At 36.1% G+C, this 25,756-nt stretch overlaps 1 protein-coding gene across 1 annotated transcript in view; it reads left to right on the top strand.

Moving 5' to 3' along the window:
• Positions 1-250: 250 nt before the first annotated feature.
• The window catches only part of WASHC4 (WASH complex subunit 4), a 53,176-nt gene continuing 27,670 nt past the window's right edge, over positions 251-25,756 (top strand). Inside the window, exons 1-17 of the mRNA XM_043882577.1 lie at positions 251-390; positions 3,227-3,366; positions 4,241-4,294; positions 4,392-4,457; positions 5,236-5,281; positions 5,747-5,814; positions 8,971-9,053; positions 10,535-10,577; positions 11,226-11,329; positions 11,905-12,025; positions 13,657-13,780; positions 13,884-14,011; positions 14,858-15,018; positions 19,247-19,373; positions 22,942-23,067; positions 24,908-25,015; positions 25,490-25,636. Coding sequence (XP_043738512.1) covers positions 330-390; positions 3,227-3,366; positions 4,241-4,294; positions 4,392-4,457; positions 5,236-5,281; positions 5,747-5,814; positions 8,971-9,053; positions 10,535-10,577; positions 11,226-11,329; positions 11,905-12,025; positions 13,657-13,780; positions 13,884-14,011; positions 14,858-15,018; positions 19,247-19,373; positions 22,942-23,067; positions 24,908-25,015; positions 25,490-25,636 — 1,707 coding nt within the window. The 5' untranslated portion in view covers positions 251-329. The remainder of the gene's footprint in view (positions 391-3,226; positions 3,367-4,240; positions 4,295-4,391; positions 4,458-5,235; positions 5,282-5,746; positions 5,815-8,970; positions 9,054-10,534; positions 10,578-11,225; positions 11,330-11,904; positions 12,026-13,656; positions 13,781-13,883; positions 14,012-14,857; positions 15,019-19,246; positions 19,374-22,941; positions 23,068-24,907; positions 25,016-25,489; positions 25,637-25,756) is intronic.

Genomic DNA, 25,756 nt, shown 5'->3' with positions numbered 1-25,756 from the left:
TAGCACCAAAAAGTTCCTGGAGACTGCAGGGCTAAACTGAAGGTATCGAGATGTGTCGTGAGAAACGAACTGGATGGTTGCGACGCCCAAGTAGGAAGCCGGGGACCTCTAAAGGACCGCCGCCACGGCTCTGGCAGCCTCCGCCGGCCCCCGCGGAGGACTCGGTTTCCCAGCGGCCCCCGCGGCCCGCAGGGGCGTCTAGCCCAGCCGGCCCTCGCGAGCGGGGGCGGGGCCGAAGCCGGAAGTCACGTGCTGCTACAGCCGCCGGGGTGAGGCCGCCGTCTCAGCCAAGGCTGGTTTGGGCTGTGACTGTGGGAGGCGCCGGGGTGATGGCGGTGGAGACTTTGTCCCCGGACTGGGAGTTCGACCGCGTAGACGACGGCTCACAGAGTAAGGGAGCGGCAGGGCGCGGGCTGCGGGTGGACGCTCATCGGCTCGCCGCCGTCCAGGCAGCGCTCCTGCGGGAGGGCTTTGCGATGCGGTGGGCGCGCAGCTTTCTGCGCCTTGGGGTGTGAGAGGGACGCGCTCGCGAGCCTAACTTTCGGGGTCGGGAGCCCCAGGGGTGGTGGGTGAGGCAGGCCGGGCCAGGGCTTGGCGTATGGGGCTGTGACTGTCCTGCGGAGCGCGCCGTGGCCCGGGGGGCGCGGCGTGTCCACTTGGTGCAACCGGGGCCCCGGGCGGGGCGCCCCCGGGGAGGTCCGCATCTTGGGGAGCGGGGGCGGCCTGGTCCCTGGTCTCCTGGCACCAGATCCTTCGAGCGTGCAGTTTTACGTGAGGTTGAGGTCCAGGTTCCTGTTTCGGTTTCCTGTTTTTCTTCTTTTTCCTCCCAAACCAACTTTGGGAAGTTTTGAGTGTTTTTGCCTTCATATTCTTAGAACTGTAGAAGGTAGCGAAAAAGAACTCACGCGTGAAAAATAAACACGTGAATGTCAATTTATTACCTTCCATGTCTTTTATTTATGTTTAGTGGTATTTTTCAAAAGTGATGCCCTGTGGTTTCCAGCGCACCTAGAAAGGTTTTGGAAATTAACAGCATATCTCCTGCAGATTTTACTTCATAAAATTGGATTGTCTCATTTTAATTTAGAAGTCCAACCCCCAAAACCTAAAAAATTCAGTTCCACGTAGCAAAATTTAGAGGTCAAGCTATTTCATTGAAACTGCTTAAGATGAATACAAATTGGAAATCTGTGTCTTATCTTTGGTAACATGAATCTGTATAGGTGATTTAAATAAGAGATATTAGGCCTTAACTGCTTTGTGAATTTATGTAGTTTTCTCAGAAGGTGTAGTTTTTAAAAATTACGTGTAAATTTTGCTTAATTTTTACAGAGACAGACACATTAGATGTAACTAGGTTTTATTAGCCTGTCAAAAGGGTGAGTTTAATTCAGGAGAGTTAGCAGTTTCTCACAAAACTTTCCGTAAGTTACTAGCTCTTACACAGCATGAAGAAACAATCCTGGTGGTAGTGACAGGATCTTTCAACTTGTTTGTGAAGAGGAGTCTGTCTTCCTTAAAGTGAACTGCACCTTGTCATGTATGAAGTTTTATGGATAGAGATTCCTTACTCTATCTGTGAAATATTTGATTAAAAAAAGGAATTCAGTTTCTTGGAAGTGATAAGCATGTTAATAGGTTTTTGGAATTTAATTCTTGAAGAATCACTGTAGAGTTCTTATTTCAGATCTTATTTTAACTTTTACCAACTTAAAAACTTACCAGCAAGGAACTTTAATGTTATTACAGGTTTTCTCTTGCCTGCTACTTTAATTTCCAAACAGCCTAAATGAATAGTTCATTGGCATGTTTTTGTGGCGTTGTCATTAAGAAGTCATTTGCTGGTCAAATGCAGCTTTGGTCATTTCCCTTGTAACTGAAAATTAGACAGATACTTGGGATTTTGAGAGTCTTAACACAGTTTTTAAAATTTAAGCTGTAAGGAAGGGAAGAGCTCTCTTCTCTGGGCCTGGTTTTCATCAATTTTTGGAATATGAATCATTTATATTTTTCAGAATTGCCTAGATTAACGCTATAATGAAGCAGGAACCTTAATTACAAGGATCCACCTGATTCCAGGCATTAAGTTAATTAAATGAATCCACCTGATTCCGAACATTAGTTGCAAAATAGTGGGGAATGTGAAGCTAGGTCTTCAGTGAATTAGAACATACTTATAGTTGCTTTGCATTGCCAATTTGAGGAGAGGGAAGTTTTACTTTTAAGAAGTCAGCGATTGAATAAAGTAATTCACATCAGTAAGAGAATCCGAGTTGGAGTTGCATTTGCTCCCTTTGGAGTAAGTAATGAGATAATGTCTGGTGCTGAGTCATTTCAGTCATGTCTGACTCTTTGTGACCCCATGTACTGTAGCCCACCAGGCTCCTGTGTCCGTGGGCTTCTCCAGGCAAGAATACTGGAGTGGGTTGCTATGCCCTCCTCCAGGGGATCTTTCAAACCCAACATCTCTTTCATCTCCTGCATTGACAAGCAGTTTCTTTACCACTAATTTTGATGAGTAGGGAAACTTTTTTGTCCAGTTTATTCCAGTGACCTCTAGAGTCCTGTCTTAATGTGTAAAGTCTGTAAATATCAACACAATGTTCTGTACTCAGTGTCCTTTACTGGCTTTTCCAATTCTGTTATGATAATTAGAACAGTATATCTTGGGACATTATAAATATAAAATTAGCAATATAAACTTGGGGCATTACAGAAATAATATGATGAAGCAGATCTAAAATCATTTCAAAAACAATATTTAGGTGTATTTTTAGGTGTAGCTTACTGTGTAATTAAGCATTACAGTTAAAAATTTTGCTTCTATGACAGCTCAGATTTTTGCACCTAAATCAGGTTTTTTGCACAAAATAGTTGTTTACAATTAAAATATAGAATTAGGACATTGAATTGTCTAAGGCATTTTCAGATTGTTTAGATTATGGGGTAAATGGAATAGTGACTTTTTCATAGTACTTTTAAAGTTATGGTTTTAAGATGATTTCTTAAAGTACCATCTACTGTATGTACAATTATTGTTCTACTTGGAGAAGATAGAAAGTTCAATTACTATTTAACTTTAGAACTTTATTTTCAAGAAGTCCAGACATTCCAAGGTGATACATTACCAATGCTTAGTATCTACTTTTCTGTGACTTTTGAGATTATTTGAAGTAAATGTCTTGTAATTCATTACTTCTCACAAACTTTTCAAATTTATATTTAGAAATTCATGCTGAAGTCCAGCTTAAGAATTATGGGAAATTTCTTGAGGAGTATACCTCTCAATTGAGAAGAATTGAGGATGCACTGGATGACTCAATTGGAGATGTTTGGGATTTCAATCTTGATCCTATAGCATTAAAGGTTGGAATTTGTTTATTTTTAATTTATGTATACATTTTCAGAATATATATGCCTTGAAAACAGTGTTCAAAAATGCGGTGTATATATTTTTTGGGATCTAGAAAGCTAAAAAAAACTTGGAGAAACATAGTTAATTTCCTTTTCTCTGAGCCATGCATGTGTTTTTTTTTAAAGAATGACCAACTCGAGTCTTTGAGCTGACTTGTCTTTCATTATCAAGAAAATGAAGAGGGTTGGAATAGCATATTCAGGCTTTGTTTTCTTATTGAGACTATTTTACATACAGAAAAGTGCGTAGATTTAATATACCGTTCAGTGAATTTAACCAAACACCTATCCCCTTGTAACTCATACCCCAGTCAAGATAAAGAATATTTCCATGATTTTTCAAAAGGTCCTTTATGCTATTTAGGGGCTCTTAATATGGGAGTTTTTTTTTTTTTTAATTATATAAAATAAACTGCTCTGTTCTATTTTGAGGTTGTTCTGTTTTGTTTCGTCTTTGAAACTGTAGCCTTTTACTACTTAAATAATAACATTTTTGAGCATTTATTATGTGCTAGACATATATGTCCTAAGGCACCAGTGTTGACTTTTTTAGTAGCAGCTTTCCTGAGATGTAATTTATGTATCATACAATTTTTTTGGTTTATAGTGTATCCATAGACTTGTGCCACAGTCGATTTTAGAACGTTTTCACCACTCTGGAAAGAAACCCTGTACCTGTTAGCAGTCCCCATCTGCTATGGGCCGGGTGCTGAGTACAGGGTCTCACACAACTTTCAGTAAAATAGAGCTAGTCTCAATTGTGTATTTAGAATTTTAATGATTTTTTTCAAATTAAAAAGGAATTTATTTTCCTTTGTTTCTATAGCTTTTGCCTTATGAACAGTCTTCCCTTTTGGAACTCATCAAGACTGAAAACAAGGTACAGATTCCTAAACCTAAAAATCTATTTTTTAAAATGCTTTAGTTATCTTCTATAATTTACTTCTTTCCTTTTGTATTTTTCCTCATGAAACTAGGTCCTAAACAAAGTCATCACTGTTTATGCTGCACTTTGTTGTGAAATCAAGAAATTAAAATATGAGGTAATTATTTGTACTCTTTAAGAGATTAAAAACATGATTTAAAAGCAAATATGAAAAAGAAAGCAAATATGTGTTTATATGTGTAAGTGTGCACAAACATTTCATGAATATTGGATGAGCTATATATTTATTTTAGCAATAATAATGAGACCATTCACTAAGTACTATTTACCAAACACCATGCTAACCCTCTTAACAGTAATAACCACTCAGGGAGGGACGTGAGGAATGGATGAGAAAATTGAAGCTTAAAGAGGGTGTCACTCATCTTACATTTTATTGGTAGTAACGGTTTGAGTCTGGGCCTGCATTCCTTCTGTATTACTTGTCATATACACTGGGTCTTCTGGATATAACTGATTTTTTTAAAAAGGTTTGAATTTTTAATATTTTGCATTGTGTCACCCATGAGCCTTTGAAACTGGTAGATGGTAAACTTCATCTTTTCTTCTTTACATTTTTTTTGTTTTGTTTTTTACGTTTTCCATACTACATGGTTGTTTTCTTTCATGAACTTGTGAGAGGATGTTGGACAGTTGAGAGTGGTCAGATAAAGTAAAGGCTAAAGAAATCAAGAAATAACTTTGAGTATCAGTAATATCTTTGATATTCTAAAGATAAATGGAATTTACCTATATTATAAGCAGTTTTTGAAGTTAAGTACATTTGTATGTTTGATGTAATTATCTGTGTATTATTAAATAGGGATAATGAAGAGAGCCTAGGAATTTAAAAACAAAATAGCAACCTTTAAAATTATTTTAATTTTTTTAAACAGGCTGAAACTAAATTTTACAACGGTCTCTTGTTTTATGGAGAAGGAGGTAAGTTTTAAAATTTCATATTGTAATGTTGTGGTGCCTTTTTTGAGATTGAAATAAACAGAAAGTTAACTGACAGTTCTAGGACTGTTAAGATCATGTAAAGTGTTAATTTGAGCAGTGAACAGTCACATTTTTTGTTGGTTTATGTTTTTGTTTAGTAAACGGGTGAAAACCTCAGTAAATAAGTGGCAGCAAATTCTGTATAAAATTGATTCGTGAATATTTTTATAAATTATAAAGCACAATAGCTGGATGAGGATTTTCCTTGAATTCATTAAATAGTGGGACAGATGGTTGCTTTTAATTGTGTGATTAATGATTGTTTCATTTTTCTCTTTAGTGTAAAATTCTATTTTTCATACTATGCAGATTAGAAGATGTCCTAATGAATAAAAATTATTTTCCTTTTTTGATGTTGATTTACTTTAAGATAAAAACTTGAAATATTCATGTTGCCTTTTAAAGCTACAGATTCCAGCATGGTGGAAGGTGATTGTCAAATTCAAATGGGGAGATTTATTTCATTCTTACAGGTAAGTGGTTTTTACTTTTTATTGAGTTTTTTTTTTTCCTCCCAAAAAAGTTTGAGTAAATCATGTAATCAGAAAAGAGTCCTGAAATGTCAAATGCTAAGAAATTGTACTCTGAGGGTAAGGCACTTCGTTGGCATTGGATTATATTTAAGGAGATTGTAATTCCTGAAAGATTTTCATAGCATTTTTAGTGACATAGCTATCAAAATAAATTTCTTTGTATAATTTCATTTATGGACAGTTTATCACCATGCCTCTTAAAACAATTTTAAACTTTGTACCTGGTAGGAAAAGATCATTTATGTTAGAAAAAGTGGTTAATGGAGCTCATTAAGCTATTATATGGACAAGGATGAAGTTTTAAAAGCAGCAGCATATGATGCTTTTAATCAGATGTTTCAATTTAGATGTATTTTTCATTACTGTAAAGTTTTATTTTACAGTGTAAAGTTATTCTAGGTCTTTTGGTTTATCAAAAGAATGAAATTAGTTCTGTTTCTCCCCTCTCCATTGTAAAAGCAGTGCTTATATGACAAAAGCAAAAACTGGAAAATGAGGAAACGGTAGCCATAATCCTACTTACTTCTGACTGTTGGATATAAGATTTGATACATTTCATTGAATCAAGCATGCTAATAGGTTCAAATCCTTTATATCTTTACTGCTTTGTTTTGGTCTTCTCACCTAATTGAGAGCATTTTGTCGCAGTTGTCCTTTATGATGGTATGTGTCAGTCAGGGTTCAGTCCGAAAGCAAGTATCACGCAGGGTATTTCAAAAGGGGAGATTTATAAAGAGCTACCATTTGGTCCAGCAATACCATTCTTGGGCATATATTCTGAAAAGATGAAAACTCTTAATTTGAAAAGTTAATGTGCACCCCAATAATACAACAGTTTATAGTAGCAGAGACATGGACGCAACCTAAGTGCCTGTCGACAGATGAATGGATAGAGAAGATGTGGTATATACCTACACAGTGGAATATTACTCAGTCACAGAGAAGTAATGTCATTTGTAGCAACATGGCTGGACCTAGAGGTTATCATACCACAAGTGAAGGTAGAGAAAGACAAATATATTGCTTATGTGTGGGATCTAAAAATAATACAAGTAACTTGTTTACAAAACTGAAACAGACTCACAGATATAGAAAACAAGCTATGGTCACCATAGGGGAAAGGTGGGGAGAGGGATAAATTAGTATGGGATTAACAGGTACACACTACTGTACTATATGCAAAATAGGTAAACAGCAGTGATTCACCACAGAGCATCGGGAACTGTACTCAATTTTTTTTATTGACCTATAATGGAAACTAATCTGAGAAAAAATATAGTTGAATCACTTTGCTGTACACCCGAAACTGATACAATATTGTAAATAACTGTATTCAATTAAAAAAGAATTTATATTAAATATAGAGAATTGGTTACGTAAGAATTGGAGGGCTGAGAGCAAAAGCAGGTAAGCCAGAGGACACGTCCCCTCTACATCTAGGGTGAAAAAGGAGCAAGGTTCGGGTTGTTAGACTCTGAGACCTGGAAGGAGGCGCCCCAGGGGACTAGCATTATCACGGCTCTGAGGCATCGGTGCAGCCTGGCTGTGCTGGGAGAGTTTAAAATGGAACATTGCTTCTGTGGTGCTGAGAGACGCTGGAGCCTGGGGCACGTTGTCATCGCTGGGTTGCACTGCTCCTGCCTGGGTTATCTTGATAAAAACAGCAAGAAATAGAAAGGATGTCCCTTGCCTGCCTTAAGTCTCCTTTTAGTGCCACCTGTTGACAGAACTTAACAGGAAGCCTGCTGGGCTGGGGTCTGAGGAAATGTAGATTTGCAGGGTTGACGTCAAGGTGTCAATTTCTCCATCTGGTTTTGTCAAATTTTGCATTTATTTTGATGACGTTTTATTTGGTGCTGATGAGTTTAGAATTGTTAATAATTCCCAGTAAATCGAATTGTTTATTGTGTGATGACCTTCTTAAACTGTGATAATAATTATGTATAAAATATATAATTACATATATATTAATTAGCTATACTAATGCTAATAAAAATCTATTTGATATTACTATCACTGCCCCAGCTCTACTTTAGTTAGCATTTTCTCTTTTTTTAAATTCTTTTTTATTCTTTCAACCTTTCAGTGTCATTATGTTTCAGTTGTGTTTCTCTAAAACTGGGTCTGTTTGGATTTTGCTTTTTCATATAGTCTGAAAATTTCTGTGTTTTAATTGGTTCTTTTTCTGTCTTTTATAGATAGTCTATTATCTGCCTTTTGCTTTGTGCTGTTTGTCCTGCATTTTCTAGTCTTTGCTTTGCTTTTATTAGATTTATAGAAGTTTAATAAGAGATATATAACTGGAGCTGTTTAAATAAAATTGAAATGCATTATTTTCACTTTTAAAAATTTAAATTGTGGCTCTCACAGCTGCATATAATTTCATTTTATACAGTCAACAATCAGTCAACAAATGTTCTGGGAGCCTGGCATATGTTAGAAACTGTCATTGCTGCCTGGGATACAGCAGTGCACAGAACGGACAAATTCTGCCCAAAGAGAGCTTATTTTTAGAACAGCCATAAATTTCATTAGATTCTAAATACTTTAGGATAGGTGTGAGATAGTTAATGACAAACACATTCCTGGGATAATCTATATTTCACTTAATGTGTGCCAAGCCTGTTAATAGGTAGGGTTAAAGGTTATAAACATTGGAAGTTATTTCAGAGTGATTTCTGAAGACCCTTTCCCTTCCCTTTCTAAACTGGCAGCTTTTGAGCTTCATTCATTCAGATGTTTATTTAATAGGCAGAAATTGAAAAGCAGTTGAAGATTAGCCACCATACTGGGCAGTGGCTATTCAAAGAAGGAGTAAGACAGTCTCTGTCACTTAGGAATTATATGAGCAGTGAAAGCAAGACTTAAAATACAAGAATGAATGAAATGCTATGAAGGCAAAGAGTTAGAAATGACTGTGGGAGGTGAGTGAAGAACTGATTGCTTGAAGGATGCTTGCAGTTGTCTTATTGCAGATTAACTGGAGATTTTTACTGGAAAACACTATTGTTTATGTTTAGCATTGTTAACATAAAACTCAGTCAGAAATGATGACATTTACTCAACTTGTAACATATACTCAACTTGTCATTTCAGGAACTGTCTTGTTTTGTTACGAGGTGCTATGAAGTGGTGATGAATGTAGTCCATCAGTTGGCTGCCCTCTATATCAGTAACAAGTAATGGATTTTAAAAATCATTTTGCATTTTTGATAGAAATGCAGGGAATGTTTTTTCTTAAACTAGCTAAATATCTAAAAGCTTTTTTGTGTGTTTACTCACTTATTCACTCATTCCTTCATTCACTTATTCAGCTTTCTTTGAATACTCATGATGTTTTAAAACACTCCTTGTTGTGTGTAATGCAGAGGTTAGTAAGACAGTTTATACCCTGGTGCAGGAACCCATTATCTGTCTGAGAATGTTGACAGGATAATCTTAAATTTAATTGTAGAGAAAAGGGCTAATATAGAATGTACTGAGTTCTCTTTACTTATTGCTTTTGAAGTGAAGTTTTCTTGGCTCATTAGAATCATGTAACACCTAAACTATTGAATCTTAGGGAGAGGGGACTAGATAATCTGTACTTCTAATGATCTTCCAAGTTTGGATATCATTGCCCTAAATCAAGAAAAATGATCAAATTGTCATAGTTAGTATTCCTAACCACCACAGAGTAATATCTGGCATTTGATTAAAACTTTATACTTAATTTTTCCCACTCAATTACAATCTTAATTACTTTGTTTAGATGTATGATTAGGGGTTCTCAGTTGTGAGAAGAGAGATAACTGAGGCCCAAAGGAAGGATTTGCCAGGATTCCATAGCCATTTCAGTCTGGTCCTTTTGGTCACCAGTCCATTCATTGTTCCGCCTCTGCCATGCTGCATCTTAACTCTCTTTATAAAGTGGAAGAGTGTGTTGTTTCTCAGCCTCGTGTTTTTCTGCTCTGTAAGATATTTATTTTATGTTCTGTGTTCTCACTAAAGTTCTCGTGGCAGAAGGGAATGAGAGCATAGCTACCCCAACCCCTATAGAACCTGGTGTGTGATTCAAAGAGACCCTTCTCTACCACACCCCGGTCCTAGAAAGACGAAAGTTATTTGAATTTTGTGTTTAATTTTTAAAGTATTCTATCGTGCTGAATATATGTGCTTTAGTATATTAAGTATTAATTTATTTATTGTTGAGTAGGTTGACTCTCTGGGAAGTAAAATTGAATTATCCTGGGGCTTTGACTTTGGTATAATCCCATTTATATGCATTGTTTCCTCAGTAGGAATGAAAACTCTAGAAATAAACCCAACTGAAGAGAGGACTAGTTTCCAAATGCCAGTTTGGGTAGGATATTAAAGATTCTAGTTGAAAATTGAGAAATTCTAATAGTTTAGAAATAAACGAATATCAGTTTCGTTATTTCTCTGCTTCATCCCAAGCTAGATGGGCCACATGTTGACGTATACCGAGTTGGGTACAGGTTAGTTCTCTTCTTGGGAGTGGACTGTGATAGTAAACTTGTGTTGCGTAAATTTTAGTGACTAAAGCCTAAATAAGAGTAAATACATTTTTATATTCCAAGAGACGTTTTCCTTAAAACAAACATGAACTGTGACCAAAAAACGAGGTTTTCTTTTAAACTTGGATGTTATTTTATTACAGGATTGCACCCAAAATTATAGAAACAACTGGAGTTCATTTTCAGGTAAAAGTAATTTAACTTGTAAAACAATAATTTTTTGTATATTTTACTTTGGCATTTATATGATTGGGGAGTACTACACTTATTGCAAAACTCTTAAAGGATTTCTTCTTTCTTTTGCATTTGTTCTCTCATCTGTGAACTTGATGAGGCGTTATTGACCCACTGTCAGTGTAACTCTTCCTAGTATTGGCCCAGTGTAGACTCTCGAAGTCAGTGGTCCCCAACCTTTTTGGCACTAGGGACCCACTTTTTTGGAAGACAGTTTTCAAACAGACCACAGGGGTGGGGGGAGGGGGGTGAGGGGATGGTTTTGGGATGATCCAAGCACATTACGTTTACTGTGCACTTTATTATTATTAAATCAGCCCCGTCTCTGATCATCAGGCATTAGATCCTGAAGGTTGGGGACCCCTGCTCTAAGTGGTCTGAGAGAATCTACAGTATCGTGATTAAGGATGAAATTTGGGTGAAGGGTTTTCCAATTTTAGGCTGACTGTTCCATCTTGAGGAGTAGTAGTTTCATCTGTAGCTTAACTTACCCACTGCTTTAAGTTAGTAATTATCCCAAGTGTGTTTAACTTTAAAATCCACATGAAGCTTAACTTCTAACTAGTGATTAAATGATAATCATTAAAGGTTTTTTGACAGACTATGTATGAGCACTTGGGAGAGCTGCTAACAGTTTTGCTTACTCTGGATGAAATTATTGATAATCACATCATGTTAAAAGACCACTGGACTATGTACAAAAGGTGAGCCAACCAAAATGTTCAAAATACTCTCTTTCTACAGTTAATGTATTACTAAAAAAAAATAGTGCAGATCCTTTAAGAGACCTGAAGATATATATTTAGAAGGATCTTATTTCAGATATTCTTTGAAGACAGTAACCATTCTTTTAATTGCAGATGGACTTTTTGAGAGTATGGTATACTTGTATAAAGCATCCTAATTCTTAAAGTATAGTGAATGTTAATTTGACTATTTTAGGACCCAGGTTTATTTTCCTTGTTCTATACAAGTAACAGTTATTTATTCTCAGCTTGGTTTTGTTTTGTTTTATACTCCAAACTTTTTAAAGTGAAGGCATTTTATTCAGTCTATTAAGTATTCACTTTTATCTAGAGAATACCAGGTATCTGAATTGAAGATGATGTAAATAGGTATGTGATTAGAAATTTAAGTATATTAGGATTATTTTTGTTCAAATTTTCAAATGTACAGAGCCAAATAAATAATGACAAATATAGGACTTTGATTTGGGGGGATATTTTTAATATAAGAATTTATTGGCAAATTGAAGGTCTGTCTCCTACTTTTCTACAAGGTTACTGAAATCTGTCCATCACAATCCTTCGAAGTTTGGAATTCAGGAGGAAAAGCTAAAGCCATTTGAAAAGTTCTTGCTGAAACTAGAAGGGCAGTTACTTGATGGAATGATATTTCAGGTATGAGAGCTGTGTCAGACGGTAATAAATGAGCTTCTCTTAGTAGACCCAGCTCAGAATTATAGTGGGGCACTTTGATAGCATATTGCTGTGCCTGTATTTTTCTTTAAAAGTGCTTAAGCTTGAAACATTGATTATGTTGTAAGATATAATTATGTCAGTATCTAGTAGCTAATGAAATTAACAGTATACTGGTTGTACTTGGGATAAAGTTTTTTTTTAATTATGTAAAAGGATAGAACTGTTCGAGGATTAGTATATAAACAGTTGTGTCAAGTGTTTTTTTTGTTGTTAATCTCTAGATTTTAGGTTTGTGAAACAGCCTCTTAAAAGTCTGTTTTATTTCTTCCTACCCAGGGAATATAATTTGGATCTATACAATTCAGGTAGCTTCTAACCGCATGTGGCTATTTAAATTTAACTTAAAATAAATCACCCTCTGCCATACTAGCAGCATTTCAAATGCCTAACAGCCACATGTATTATAGATGTCACACTTGTGTGTGCTTGGTCGTGTCTGACTCTTTGCAACCCCATGGACTGTAGCCCTCCAGGCTCCTGTGTCCATGGGATTCTCCAGGCAAGAATACTGGAGTGGGTTGCCGTTTCCTTCTCCAGGGGATCTTCCCGACTTAGGGATCAAACTCACATCTGCTGCATTGGCAGGCAGATTCTTTGTTGCTGAACCACAGGGAAGCCCTCACACTGTAAACTTAACATATGTTACATACTGGTGGTATCTCAGTAAAAGGGGGGGAAAAGTCAGCTGTGGCTAACAGTCATACCAGTCAGCGCATATATAAAACATTTCCATCATCACAGGAAGTTCTGTGAGATGACACTGCTTTGGTAGTGTTCACCAGAAGTTGCATTACAGTACACCCTTGAACAGCATGGGTTTGAACTGCATGGGTCCACTTGTATGTGGATAGTTTTCAGTAGTAAACGCTCTAGTATTACATAGTCCATGGTTGGTTGACTCCAAGTGTGGAGAGGAACTGTGGATATAGAGGGCTAGCAATAAGTTATATGTGATCTAACTCCCACTTGTTCAAGGGTCAAATGTATATTCCATTTAAAATCTGTTTCAAGGTTACCTTTAATTTACATTTTAGATGGTCACAATTTTTACAGAATGATCACAGCTCTTGTTTATACCAATTTAACTACTAATCCATTAATTTTAGGAGAATTTTTTTGTTGATTCTTTTTCTAGAAGCCGTTTCTACACATGATGTAATAAAGTGCTAGGAGAGTAATTGTAACCAGAAAAAATAAAGTCTCTTCTTAAAAGTGTAAATTAAAATAATAAAACATGCTTTTCTATGCTTCATCAGATATACCTTCTGTACATCACCAAGCACCACTGTGTCCCTTCATGTAGGATTATAGATTTTCAGTTCAGTTTTATTACTTTCACGTAACTGGTGCTCAAATATATAAGTATATATACATTTCCCATTCAGAAAGATTTAGATATTAGACTAAATTAAAAACTTGAGCCTCAGTGTTAGTAAAATTAAAAATGATGAATGTAGGATTTTATCATTCTATATTTAATTCTGTTTCATAGCATATTAAGTCATAATAACTTATGAGAGTCTAAATTTCTCTAAATGTTTTCTTTGTAGGCCTGTATAGAACAGCAGTTTGATTCTCTCAATGGAGGAGTATCTGTGTCAAAAAATAGCACTTTTGCTGAAGAATTTGCACATAGTATTCGCTCAATTTTTGCAAATGTAGAAGCCAGACTTGGTAATGTAAAATGCATTTTTTGGTTTTTGTTTGTAAGGTTTTCATTTCCTTTAAAGGAGAACTTTAAGTACACTGTTTTTCTCTCATGATGTTGTTTTATAAGGCGAACCTTCTGAAATTGATCAGAGAGACAAGTATGTGGGAGTTTGTGGACTCTTTGTATTGCACTTTCAAATTTTTCGAACCGTTGATAAAAAGTTTTACAAGTCTTTATTGGACATTTGTAAGAAGGTAAGAATTTGTAACTTCTGTTTTTTTCAATTTGAATAGATGGGAAAGATTTTGGATAAAACTAGATATTTTAAAATGTGTTTTATTCCTGCTTACAAAAAATGATAATTTAGTAATAATAGTTACAAAACTAGTAGCATAATATTCATTTAAAAAACTAAGCTGTCCAGAAATGAGTAACATTGTTCATGAAAATACCCCGTAATTCCACATCATATAAACACAGATTAGTAGGTGCTTTTCCGGATCTTTCCCTATGCATTAACTTCCTATTACTATTACTACTTTTTTCTCTTCTCTTTCTTTTCCTTCTTTTTGTCATTCATTCCCATTACTGAAGTAGGAAAAATATGAAATAATTTTTTTTTCTGTCTTTGCTGTTTCCATGGTGTGGCGCCTGATTTCAAAGTTGAAAATTTAAATATTGTGTAGAATCAAGTATAGTGACCATGAGAACTGAGCCATCTTGGATATGTATTTTGTATTTTTTCACTAATATAAAGTGAAAATAAAGGTCGTAACAATTCAAGTTTCTGTTAAATTTTTACATATTTTTGTTCATCTGAAAATCCATGAGTGTGTTTAAGTGTGTGTGTGCACATGCATGTGTATGTTGTTTAATATTTAGGCAGAATAAAATTAATGTCATGCTCCACACCAGATACAGGAATGCCTTGCCATGAAGTTTGTGCCATGTTAACATAATTTTTCATATTAATGATTATCTTTTTATCATTATTTTTCTTGAAATAAATTGTCTTCCATCGCCTGTTGTCAAACTATTAAATAGTTCATTATTTAGCCTGCATTTAGTGATTTCCCCGTTTGTTATATTTCCTGTTTCAGGTACCAGCCATCACTCTAACTGCTAATATTATTTGGTTTCCTGATAATTTTTTGATCCAGAAAATACCAGCAGCTGCCAAACTTCTGGACAAAAAAAGTCTTCAGGCCATTAAAATACACAGAGAGACTTTCCTGCAGCAGAAAGCTCAGTCACTTACCAAGTAGGTTTTATAAGTACCCATAATGAAAATACTTAGATATTTTATATTTTAACTGTTACACTGATTCTGAATATATGGAAAGCATTTGAATTATAAGATCAAACATAGTTACTCATTACCAGAGGAAAGGCTGGACCGTCTCTTGGAGATTTATTTTCTAGGAGTGTGTTCTTGTTTTAAATGTTTTAGGCTTAAACCTCAGCTTAAGATGTGGACAAATTATGCTTTTTGGAAATACATGTACCTGTGCGTATTCTCATACATACATACTCTTTCATCAGGCATTGTGTGTTTTTTGTGTGAATTGAAGCCACTGCCGTCGACGCCATCTGATGACGTTAACATTGCGTGCACATGCTTCAGTGTTGATTTTTGCAAGATTGACTCTGATGCCATCCTTTTTTTATTTTTGTGAAAGTAATGTATGCACATATTTAAGAAGTTAAAAAGTACTAAAGGTTCAAAGGGAAAACTAATTGTCCTCTTCTGAATTGCCCCCATACCTTAGTCCTGTTCCCTAAAAGAACACTTTTAACTCTTAGTTTCTTTTAATATTTACATCTTTTAGCTTCTCTTCCTATGTAAAATTCCAAATATGCACAAAATAGAGAAAATAGTATAATGAACTCCCATGTTCTCATCATCTGGCTCAATAGTGAAGTTTACTCACTGGAGTATATTGCATCCTCCCTGGAGTATAGTGCTAAAATTTTATGTTGACCTAGATGAAGACTTTAAGTGAAGTGTCATGGGACTTTGCCTCTGGCCGTGTGCTGATCACGGTTTTTATCTGTAACGTGGTTATATGATAATATGGAAAACTACCCACTTTCTATTGATCGTCACTGTTGAGGGGGCAGTTGCATCACTCCTGTACGGTGGGAAAGGAGGAGGGTGTGTGGGATGTATGCGATCCCCTAAAGCGTCTTTTAGTACTCCCAAGTCCTGTGATTAAAGTCATAGAGAGTGATAGCAACTCAATTCAGGCAGGACTACTCAGGGCAGAGATTCAGGGCTCTCCAATACATGGTAAGACAGAGTTGAGAGATGAAGACATAAGTTTGGGTTTAGATTACAGAGATGAATTCAGTAGGATGGAGAGACAGGAATCAGATTTATTAGCAGTAATCTTAAAGATTTGGATATTTTTGTTATCAGAGGCTTAACATTGTTTAACAATGCAGTACAGTTGCTAAAAATGTCAGTTCGTATTTAGACTACATTAATAATTATACCCAAATTTTGGAAATTAGCTGTCGTGTCTAGGCTAGGGGAATTGATAGTGGCATTGAATTCTTACTGGTCACATAATTAGTGTTTGGTGGTGCCACGTTTTGAGAGGGCCACAAAGTGCAGCATCCGTGGATGAAGCTGATCAGGATGTTAGATCTGAGAACCATGACCTTTGAAGACTCAGTGGAAAAGTCTCTATATGGTTTGACCTTTAAAAGAGAAATCTGAAGAATGATGTGTTTTCTTTAAGTATTTGGAGGGCGTTCAGGTTGAAGAGGGAACAGATTTAATTCCTGTGGCTCCAGAAGTTCAGTCAGAACCAAAGGATGAACAGATATTAATGGTAATTGCCAATGTTTTTAAGCTTGTCCTAGGCCTTCTGCTAAAGGATTTAAACACAGTCTTACATAAACTCTGTAACAATCCTCTCGTGTGGGAAATAGTAAAATCACAACTAATATTTAGTTGTGTGCTTTCAATAAGCTAGTGTGTCTTCTTTTTTAATCATCAGAAAATCCTGTGAGGTAGATACTGTTGTTATGGCCATTTTATAAGTGAGAAAACTGAGATACAGAGAGAGTGACCTTACTCAAATTTAAACAACTAATGTGTGGCAGAGCAGGGAGTTCACGTCTAGAGCACAAGCCCTTAACACTACTATAAAGTACTATGCTCATCCCATTTTCAGGTAAGGAAAATGAGGCTTAGAGAAATGAATGTTGCCAGGGCACACAGCTAGGTACATGTCAGAGAGGCCAGGCAGGCCCACGTGCAGCCTGCTCCTAGCCTTTGCAGCAGAGTCGTGCAAGCTGCCCTGAGGAGCCGTGACCCTCACGCCAGTGCTGCATAGGCAGTCCACGGTGCTATAGGAACTGAGTCGTCTTAAGTGAAAAATTGAGTAAGTTGACTTTCAAAGATTCGTCCCCCCGTATGATAACATTTTAATGTTTCTAAATTCTTTATTTCGAACATAAACCTGCAGTCCCTGCAGAGTGCCTTTGAGCGAAGGGGGCAGTGTCTTTTTCATTCTCAGAACTCGCCAAAGAAACCTCAAATTCACAACACTGAAGTAAAGCCCAGGAGAGGGGAGTCCTGCTTGAGTCCTGATCACATTCTCCTAAAAGTGGAGGCGTTGCCCTGGGATTCTGCCCTTTATCTGTGTTCCAGGCTTTTAAATCAAATCACCCACAAGTCAAATAATAAATTTTAGCACCATTTGAGGCAGAGTGCAGCTGTTGGTGGTGTTTGTTTAATGGAATCCTGGCTCAGCAGAAATAATTTTTCTCAGGTTTGGTGGTGAGGTTTCACCTCCTTAAAACACATTGAATTAATTAAAATTAATTTATTATTTTTAAAAGAGGAGTATACCTTAAATAGTTGTGCCCTGAAAGTTCTCATCTTGAGTGATTTAATATGCATTGATAGAGTGATGTAGTGTTAATAAGCAACCTGCTTAGTAGAATTTTATTACTGATTCAGCTTTTCCAGATTGGGACAGTTTCCTAGATTTGGGCATTAAGTCCTGGCTCAGCTGAGTACTAGTATGATGTTGGGCCCATTACTTAATTTCCCTGTGTGTCAATTTCCTGTTCTGTAAAATGGCGATCATAATATGTTAGTTACTTATAAGGTTAATGTGAGGTTGGAATGAGTTAATTTGTGTTAAGTGCTTAGAACAGTGATTGGGCATTTAGTAAGCATTCTGTAAATGTTAGCTTTTATTTTCAGATTCTAAGTACTTCCAGTCTGGTTCAGGCTGTCATCCCGTTTCCTCTGCATTATCACAGCAACTTCCTAAGTGGTTTTCCTGCTTGTACCATTGTCCCCTATATAGTTTATTTTCAGTATGCCAACCAAAGTGATATTGATCCTCCTCAGAGTTAGAGTAGTTTGCTCAAATCCGCTAGCAGGTGTCCCCAGCCTTCCGGATCTAATGCCTTGATGACCTGAGGTGGAGCTGATATAATAATAGAAATAAAGTGCCCAATAAATGCAGTGTGCTTGTATCATCCCATAACCATTCACCCCAGCTCCCCCAGGCTGTGGGAAAATCATCTTGCATAAAACCGGTCCCTGGTGCCAACAAGGTTGAGTCTAGAGGGGGGCTTCCCTGGTGGCTCAGAAGGTAAAGCATCTGCCTGCAGTGTGGGAGACTCAGGTTCAATCCCTGAGTTAGGAAGATCCCCTGGAGAAGCAAATGGCAACCCACTCCAGCACTCTTGCCTGAAAAATCCCGTGGACGGAGAAGCCTGGTGGGCTGCAGTCCATGGGATTGCAAAGAGTCGCCCACGACTAAGCAGCCTCACTTCAGAGGCTTTCCACTGAAGTCCTTCCCAGGCCTTATACAAACCCCTTCCTACTCTCCACTCTGCCTGCTCCTCCACCCACTCACCCCTGTGTATCTCTGATCTCCTTTTCTCTTCTCACCCCCCTCTCTGCTCTTCAGTCATCCTGACTTCTTTTAGCACTTCAGCATGGCACACACTCTTCTGTTGTGAGATGATTGCCTTTGTTGGTTACTTTCCTAAAATTCTCATCTGTTATATATTTTCATGGATTGCTTATTTATGTCCTTCAAATCTTGGCTCACGATCACTTTTTCAATAAGGCTACTTTGGTCCCTGTGTTTTAACTGTACTTGCTGCCCCGGTCACTTTTCACTGCTATATTTTTTTCGTAGCACATAGCTGACATCTCAGAGTTCAGTTACTGATTGCTTTATTGCACAACTCGTCTTTCTAGAATGTAAGGTTCACGGGAGCAGAGATTTTTGTCTATTTTGTTACTGCTGTTTTTTGTTTTTAGTAGTGAAAATTAGTGCCTGGCCTGTATAGACGTTGAATGAATATTTGTTGCTTAAGTAAATTATGTGTGTGCATAATATGTGTATTTTGAATTGGCTGCTGCAAGGAAATATTTTATTCTAGCCAGTATGAAGAAATGGAAGTAAATTTTATTTCCTGTGCTGAATAACCTCAATATTTTCCTTTGTTAGAGATGTACAGTCTTACTACGTCTTTGTGAGCTCATGGATGATGAAAATGGAATCTATTTTATCTAAAGAGCAGAGAATGGATAAATTTGCTGAAGACCTCACCAGTAGATGTAATGTTTTTATACAGGTAGTTGCATCTTCTTTCTTAGAATGTTTGGATTATTTATTTGTTAATCCAGGGTACAGAAGGTACACTGTGAAAGAACTGTAAAGGGTAGGATATGTTTTTGTGTTTAAAACTGAAATTGATTTGGTTATGTAAGTTTGGATCTGTGTGACTTGTTTAGATTTTCTAATAATATGCTTTTAATATATGCATCTGATGTATGCAAATCTACACTCCATGCAAGTCCTGACTTCTTAGCTGTATCCCGTAAGTTTTAATGTGTTGTATCTGTATTATTCTTTTTTTGTTTTGTATTATTCTTTACTTCAAAACACTTTAAAAAATTTGTTGTGATTTCTACTTTGCTCTCTTGACTGTTTTGAAATAGAATTCTTCATTTCCAAAGGCATGAGGATCTCCTAGTTACCATTTTATTATTGATTTCTCCCAGTATGAAAATACCTTCAGTATTGAAGTTTGTTGAGATTTGCATTGTGGATCGGGCTATGGACAACTTTGGCACACATTTCATGTACACTTAAAAAGAACGTAGTTTGCTTTTTGTTCGTCATGGTATTTTATACATATCAAGTAGGATCATATTTGTTAATTATTTTGTCTGAATATCCTGTCAGTTACTGAGATAATTAACTGGGTTGGAATCTCCCACTGTGTTAAAGATTTGTCTTATTTATCCTTTGTAGCTTCGTCAACTTTCATTTTATGTATTTTGAGACTAAGTAGGCACGTAACATTTAGAGTCGTTATAGCTTAGGGGTGAGTCAAACCTTTTGACAGCAAACCTGGTAATGCTTTTTGTCATAGGTCTCTTGTGCGATAGTAACATAGCTGTACCAGTTTTCTTTTAATTAGGTCTGTCTGCAAGGTCTGTCTGTTAACCATCCTTTTATTTGCAACCTGTTTGGCTCCTTTATTTAATGTGTGTCTCCTTTAAGCAACATATATTTCTCCCCAATGAAACTCTTTTGTGTATGTCAATACTGATACTCATATTTAATTAGCACCTGATTAGTTGCTTTCTATTTGTCTCACTTGTTCTGTGTCTGTATTCTTTTCCTTTCTTGCTCTCTTTTGAATTATTTTTATTTTATTTTTCCTTCTGTTAACTTTCATTCAGTATTTTACTGTTCTTTTAGTGGTTGCTGAAGAGATTTTAAGATGCATTATTGAACATTAAGCTCCAATATAAATGAGTAATTCACTTTCCAGACAGTATAAGGCTCTTAGGTCCTTTTAATTCTATTTACCCCTTCTCACCTGTGCTGCTGTTGTGTATTTTGATTCTATGTATATTTTAAACCATATAAGGCATTGTTGCTGTTGTCTTTAATAGTATTTGTTTAGATTTACCCATATATTTAGCTGTTCTGTTGCTTTTTATCCTTCTTGCATCTCCTCATCTTTCTACTTGTGGAATACCTGTTAAAATTTCACTTAATTTTTTATTGTTTTCTGGCTTCCTTTGTTTTTGTTGAGAAGGCAGCTGTCAGTTTTGCTGTTTTTTTCAATATATGTCTTTGTTGGATTGCTTATAAAATTTGCTTTTTGGTTTTTAAGCAATATTACTTTGATGCACCTACATGAGGTATGTGTTTTTGCTACTTGGGATTTGTAAAGCTTTTGGAATTTGTGGAAAATTCTCAGTTATCAACTCCTTAAGTACTGTTCCTGTTCTAGTCTCTTTTTTAATTATTTCTTCATCTAACCTACTATTAAACCCGTCTACTGACGTTTAAAATTTTTTCTTAGTTCTTAATTACTTTTCAGTTTGTTTCTTTTTATAGTTTCCAATTTTCAGAAATAATTTTGTGTTTTATTTCCTTCTGCATACTCAGTGTAATTACTTTGAAGCCCATGTCCAATAATTGCATTATCTAGCTATTTCTATTGTCTATTTTTTGTTGTTTGTATTTTGGATATATCTTATCTCTTTGTATGCCTGGTGATTTTTTTTTTTTTAATTTTTTTTTTTTTGCCTGGTGATTTTTAATAACACAAATTGTATATAGAACTATAGACATAATTTGAAGATCTGGGTATTGTTTTTCTTCCTCCACAAAGGATTTAGTATTTGCTTCCTATACACGTTAGTCTAGGACAACTAGTAACTGAGATTACCTCAGCCCAGTCATGGGTTTAGATGATCTAAATTGGGACCTAAATTGTATGATGGCTGTTTTTTCTAGTTCACCCTTACTTTTTGGGGGTAGTTTTTAAGAATCCCAACTCAGAGCTTGGTTGATAGAGCAGGACTCCCCCTTCTCCTTGATGGGCCATGAGCTCCTATTTTTATCCTCAGGGATCCTGAAAGATATGTCTGGCTTCTGTCTTTGTTATCCTCTTTTGGAATGGGCAGATGCCTCTATGGGAAAGCAGCCTCAAATGCTGGGCTCATGTCTCTGGATTTCTGTCTTCTCCCTATGATGGCTTTGTGGTTCCTTATTTTCTTAATAGCTCTTTGATATCTTCTAAGAGTTAAAAAAAATGTTTTGTCTAGATTTTCTGGTTGTTTTATATGGGAAGGTTGGTCCAACTTACCTATTCTGCCATTGACAGAAACAGACCCCAGACCTTCCCCCACCCCATTTAGATGCTTAAAATACATCCTTCTTGTATACCCTTCACAAGTTAATGACCATCTGGGAATGAGGTGATAGCTTGTGACCTCTCTGCCCCCTCCCACCTCTGCCCCCAAGAAAACCTCTTTTTCTGCCTGCCTTAGCGTTAGCTTTCCCTGTTCCTTGTCTCTGCATTCTGACTTTTCCCAGTGCTGCAGTAGGTTCAGGGTCTGGTGTAACAGGCCTGTAGCTGACAAGGTAAGACTTGCGGCTCTTTCCTGCATGCACACCCCAAGCTCTGATCTTACTGTCACCTCTTAGGAAGCGACCTGCTCTCTGATTTCTTAGTCCTCTTACTTGTCGCATCTCTTCACCGTAGAGCTGTTACTGGTTCACAGAAATTTCCCCTCCCTGCATTGTGTCATTCCTTTAGTCAGCCACTGTTACTCATGGTGGAGATGGAGAAAAAGGTTGAGAATCACTGGCATATAGCTGTTGCCCTGGCTCCTTGGATATATTCGCAATAATATAGTTTAGGTTCATCTCTAAACTGTACATGTTTCTCTTTTTGGTCCTTCTTTATAAACTCAAGGAATCTCCATTATTCTGTTTCTGTGTGTCCTTGGATCTAAATGAAAATATATTTGAGAGGTAATACCCTTTTTCTTGTTTTGTATTCTGTCCTTTTTCTTTGGGTTTATTAGCACCAAATTTTTTTTAGTGATTCCTATATACATTGCTCACAATTCTTTAATTGCGATTATATGCTGTAATGTCAATAGGACCAACCTTCTAGTATGTGATAGGTTACATAACTTTAAAGGGGTGCTTTGAAACTTCACCACCATGTATAATACTTTGTGTAAAGAGTATTTCAAAATCTTAAATGCACTCTAGAAACATTAGATATTGGTGAGTTGAAGGATTATTATCACATAGAGAATGAAATCTTGAAGAAATGAAACCTTTTATTGTGATTTTAATTGATGTTTTATGTTGGTTTTTTATAGGGCTTTTTATATGCGTATAGTATTAGTACCATTATTAAAACCACAATGAATCTCTACATGTCCATGCAAAAGCCAATGACCAAAACATCAGTTAAGGCATTATGCAGGCTTGTTGAACTTCTCAAGGTAAGTTTTGGATTATTTTACCTTGCCATTATAATTGAGAAATGATCTGAGCATAAAGTAGGATTTTGGGGGGTACGGTTTGACTTCATGATTATGAGTATAAAAAATTATGGGAATGTATATTTGTCTCTTAGTTAGATAAAGGAACTCGCCAGTGACAGAAATTTCTGAATAATTTTCTGTGAATGGCCAATATACTTAAACTTTATTAAAAGTTAACATGTAGTTAAAGGGAAAAGAAGGAAAATGAAAAGATTAGTCAAAATATTAGTAGTTTTACTCATGAAAGTTCTAAGTGTGTTGCATGAGTTTTAAAAACTACACATGAAATGTTATATTTTATAGCATTAAAATGCATATGAGGCTAGTCAGCATGAGGCTGTTTATTTTGTAATTTAGAGGAAGTGTTGTAATCTTGGGATTTGATTGCTTTTGAAAATGTGGTAAAATGTTTCTTAGCATACTCTTAAGTAAAAAAATAAAACTCATAGGCAGAAGAGCCTACTTGTAGCTTTTTGTAAAACTTGAGCTAAAGATTTGCTAGTGAATTTCTGTTAATAGTGGTTTTAGACTTGCTTAGGAAATAAAGATAGTTTGGAGATCTTGTCTTTAGATTTTTAGCAGTTTTTTCCTTTAAGATATTATTAGTTATATTTATTTTTAATAAAATGCAAATATAGAAGTGTATATATGTATAAATGCATGTATATCTTTTATTTAATATGTAAGCATAATTTAAAAATAATAAACACTTAAAAACCTATTATCCCATTTAGGAAAGCAAATGTTACCAGTATTTTCAAAGCCCCCTGTCTTGTCCTTCCCGGATTGCATCTTAATCTACGCCTTTGGAGGACCCACTGTCCTGAACTTTATCATTCCCTTGTTTATTTTTAGTTTGTGGCATATGACTGAACTTATCAACCACTCATTGTTTAGTTATAAATGTTTTTGAAGTTTGTACTAATGGAGTGATGTCTCATGTACTCTTTGTCTTGGTTTCTTTTTACTCAGAATTTTTTATTTGGTCTCACCCATGTTGGAATGAGTAGCTGTCGTTCATTAATTATCATTACTGTGTCGTCTTCCTGGGGTTGGACTTCTGTGTTGTTCCCAGTTTTTGCTGTTTTAAATCATGTTGCCGTTCCTTGTGTTAATTTATGTTTCATGGTATAATTGTGCAGAAGTTTTTATGAGGTGTTACAAACCTATGAGTGGATTGCTGGGTTTTATGCTATGTATATAATCAGCTTTTTAAGATGATGCCAGATTATTTTTCAAAGTAGTTAATGTCAGTTTACATCCCTCCGTCAATATATTAGATTTCTGTTGTTCCCTACCTGGCCAACATTGGTATTATCAACCGTTTGTGTGTGTGTGTGCGCACATGTACTTATGAATTAGTGTTTATAGATGACTTTATACTTAACATTTCCCTGATGATTAATGACAATATCTTTTCAAATATTATTAACTGTTTCTTTTGTGAAAAATATTTTCATGTCTTTTGTTCAGGTATCTGTTGAATTATTTGCCTTTTAAAAAAAGTGTTTATTTCGTTCGGTGTCTACATATTCTGAGTACTGATCCCTTGTGTGTGGCAGGTATTTTCTCATACATTGGTTTATCTTTTAATTTTCTTTATAGTGGCTTTTGATAAACAGAAATTTGTAATTTTAATATAGTTGAATTGACCAGTCTTACCCTTTATAGTAGTGCTTTTTTCATCTCATTTATAAATTTCTTACCAGGCCCAAAGTCATAAAGATATTCTAGAATTGTGCCTAAATATTTTAAGTTTTAAGTTGATTCTCACAGAATCACTTCTGATTCTTTTTAGGCGATAGAGCATATGTTCTACAGGAGAAGCATGGTTGTGGCTGATTCAGTCTCACATATAACACAGCACCTTCAGCATCAGGCTCTTAATTCTATTTCTGTGGCCAAGGTATAAAAGCATAATTATATTATCTTTCTAGTTTGCCCTTCTGTTGTTTTGTGTTTTCTAGTTAAACCTGTTTATCCACAGTATTCTTGGTTATTATCTCCAAGGTATTCCATGGAGAGTGATCAGGATTATCTTTAGCCTGAATTTCCAGCATTAACACAGTTCTACTAAAAAAGGACAAACTGTGCATTTTTAAAATAATGTTGTGTCTTTCTTAAATTATTTCCTTGTTAAATTGATATGGTAACTTTGAGGTACGCCTAGTAATTTGCTGTTCCTGACGGTGCTCAGCAAGAATGTTATGGAAATAAAGCATCTGACATTATCATAAGAAGTGAACAGGGAAAGTATTTGTCTTTTAAGTATTTGTTAAGTTGAATCATGGAAAAGATAACTGAAAAATTTTTCCTCATGAGTCCTTTGTTACTGCCTCAAATTTAAAGCTGCTCTGTCCTGTTTCCTTTTATCTTTAAGAAAAGAGTAATTTCTGACAAAAAATATAGTGAACAGCGTCTTGATGTGCTCTCTGCTCTAGTTTTGGCTGAAAACACTCTAAATGGACCAAGCACAAAGCAGCGACGACTTATTGTTTCTCTGGCGCTGAGTGTGGGCACACAGATGGTAAGGGTATTGCTGTTACTTACAGGGTAAAAATGAGACCTGAGGGTTCACACTTCCCTTTTTACTGACTTAAGAAACCTGTCCTTCAAGTGCAACTTCTCTGCGCTTTTCCCCTCCCTA

Source organism: Cervus elaphus, chromosome 22, assembly GCF_910594005.1.
Source record: "Cervus elaphus chromosome 22, mCerEla1.1, whole genome shotgun sequence".
NCBI classification, from domain to species: Eukaryota; Metazoa; Chordata; class Mammalia; order Artiodactyla; family Cervidae; genus Cervus; species Cervus elaphus.
This window is presented reverse-complemented; position numbering and strand designations above follow the sequence as displayed.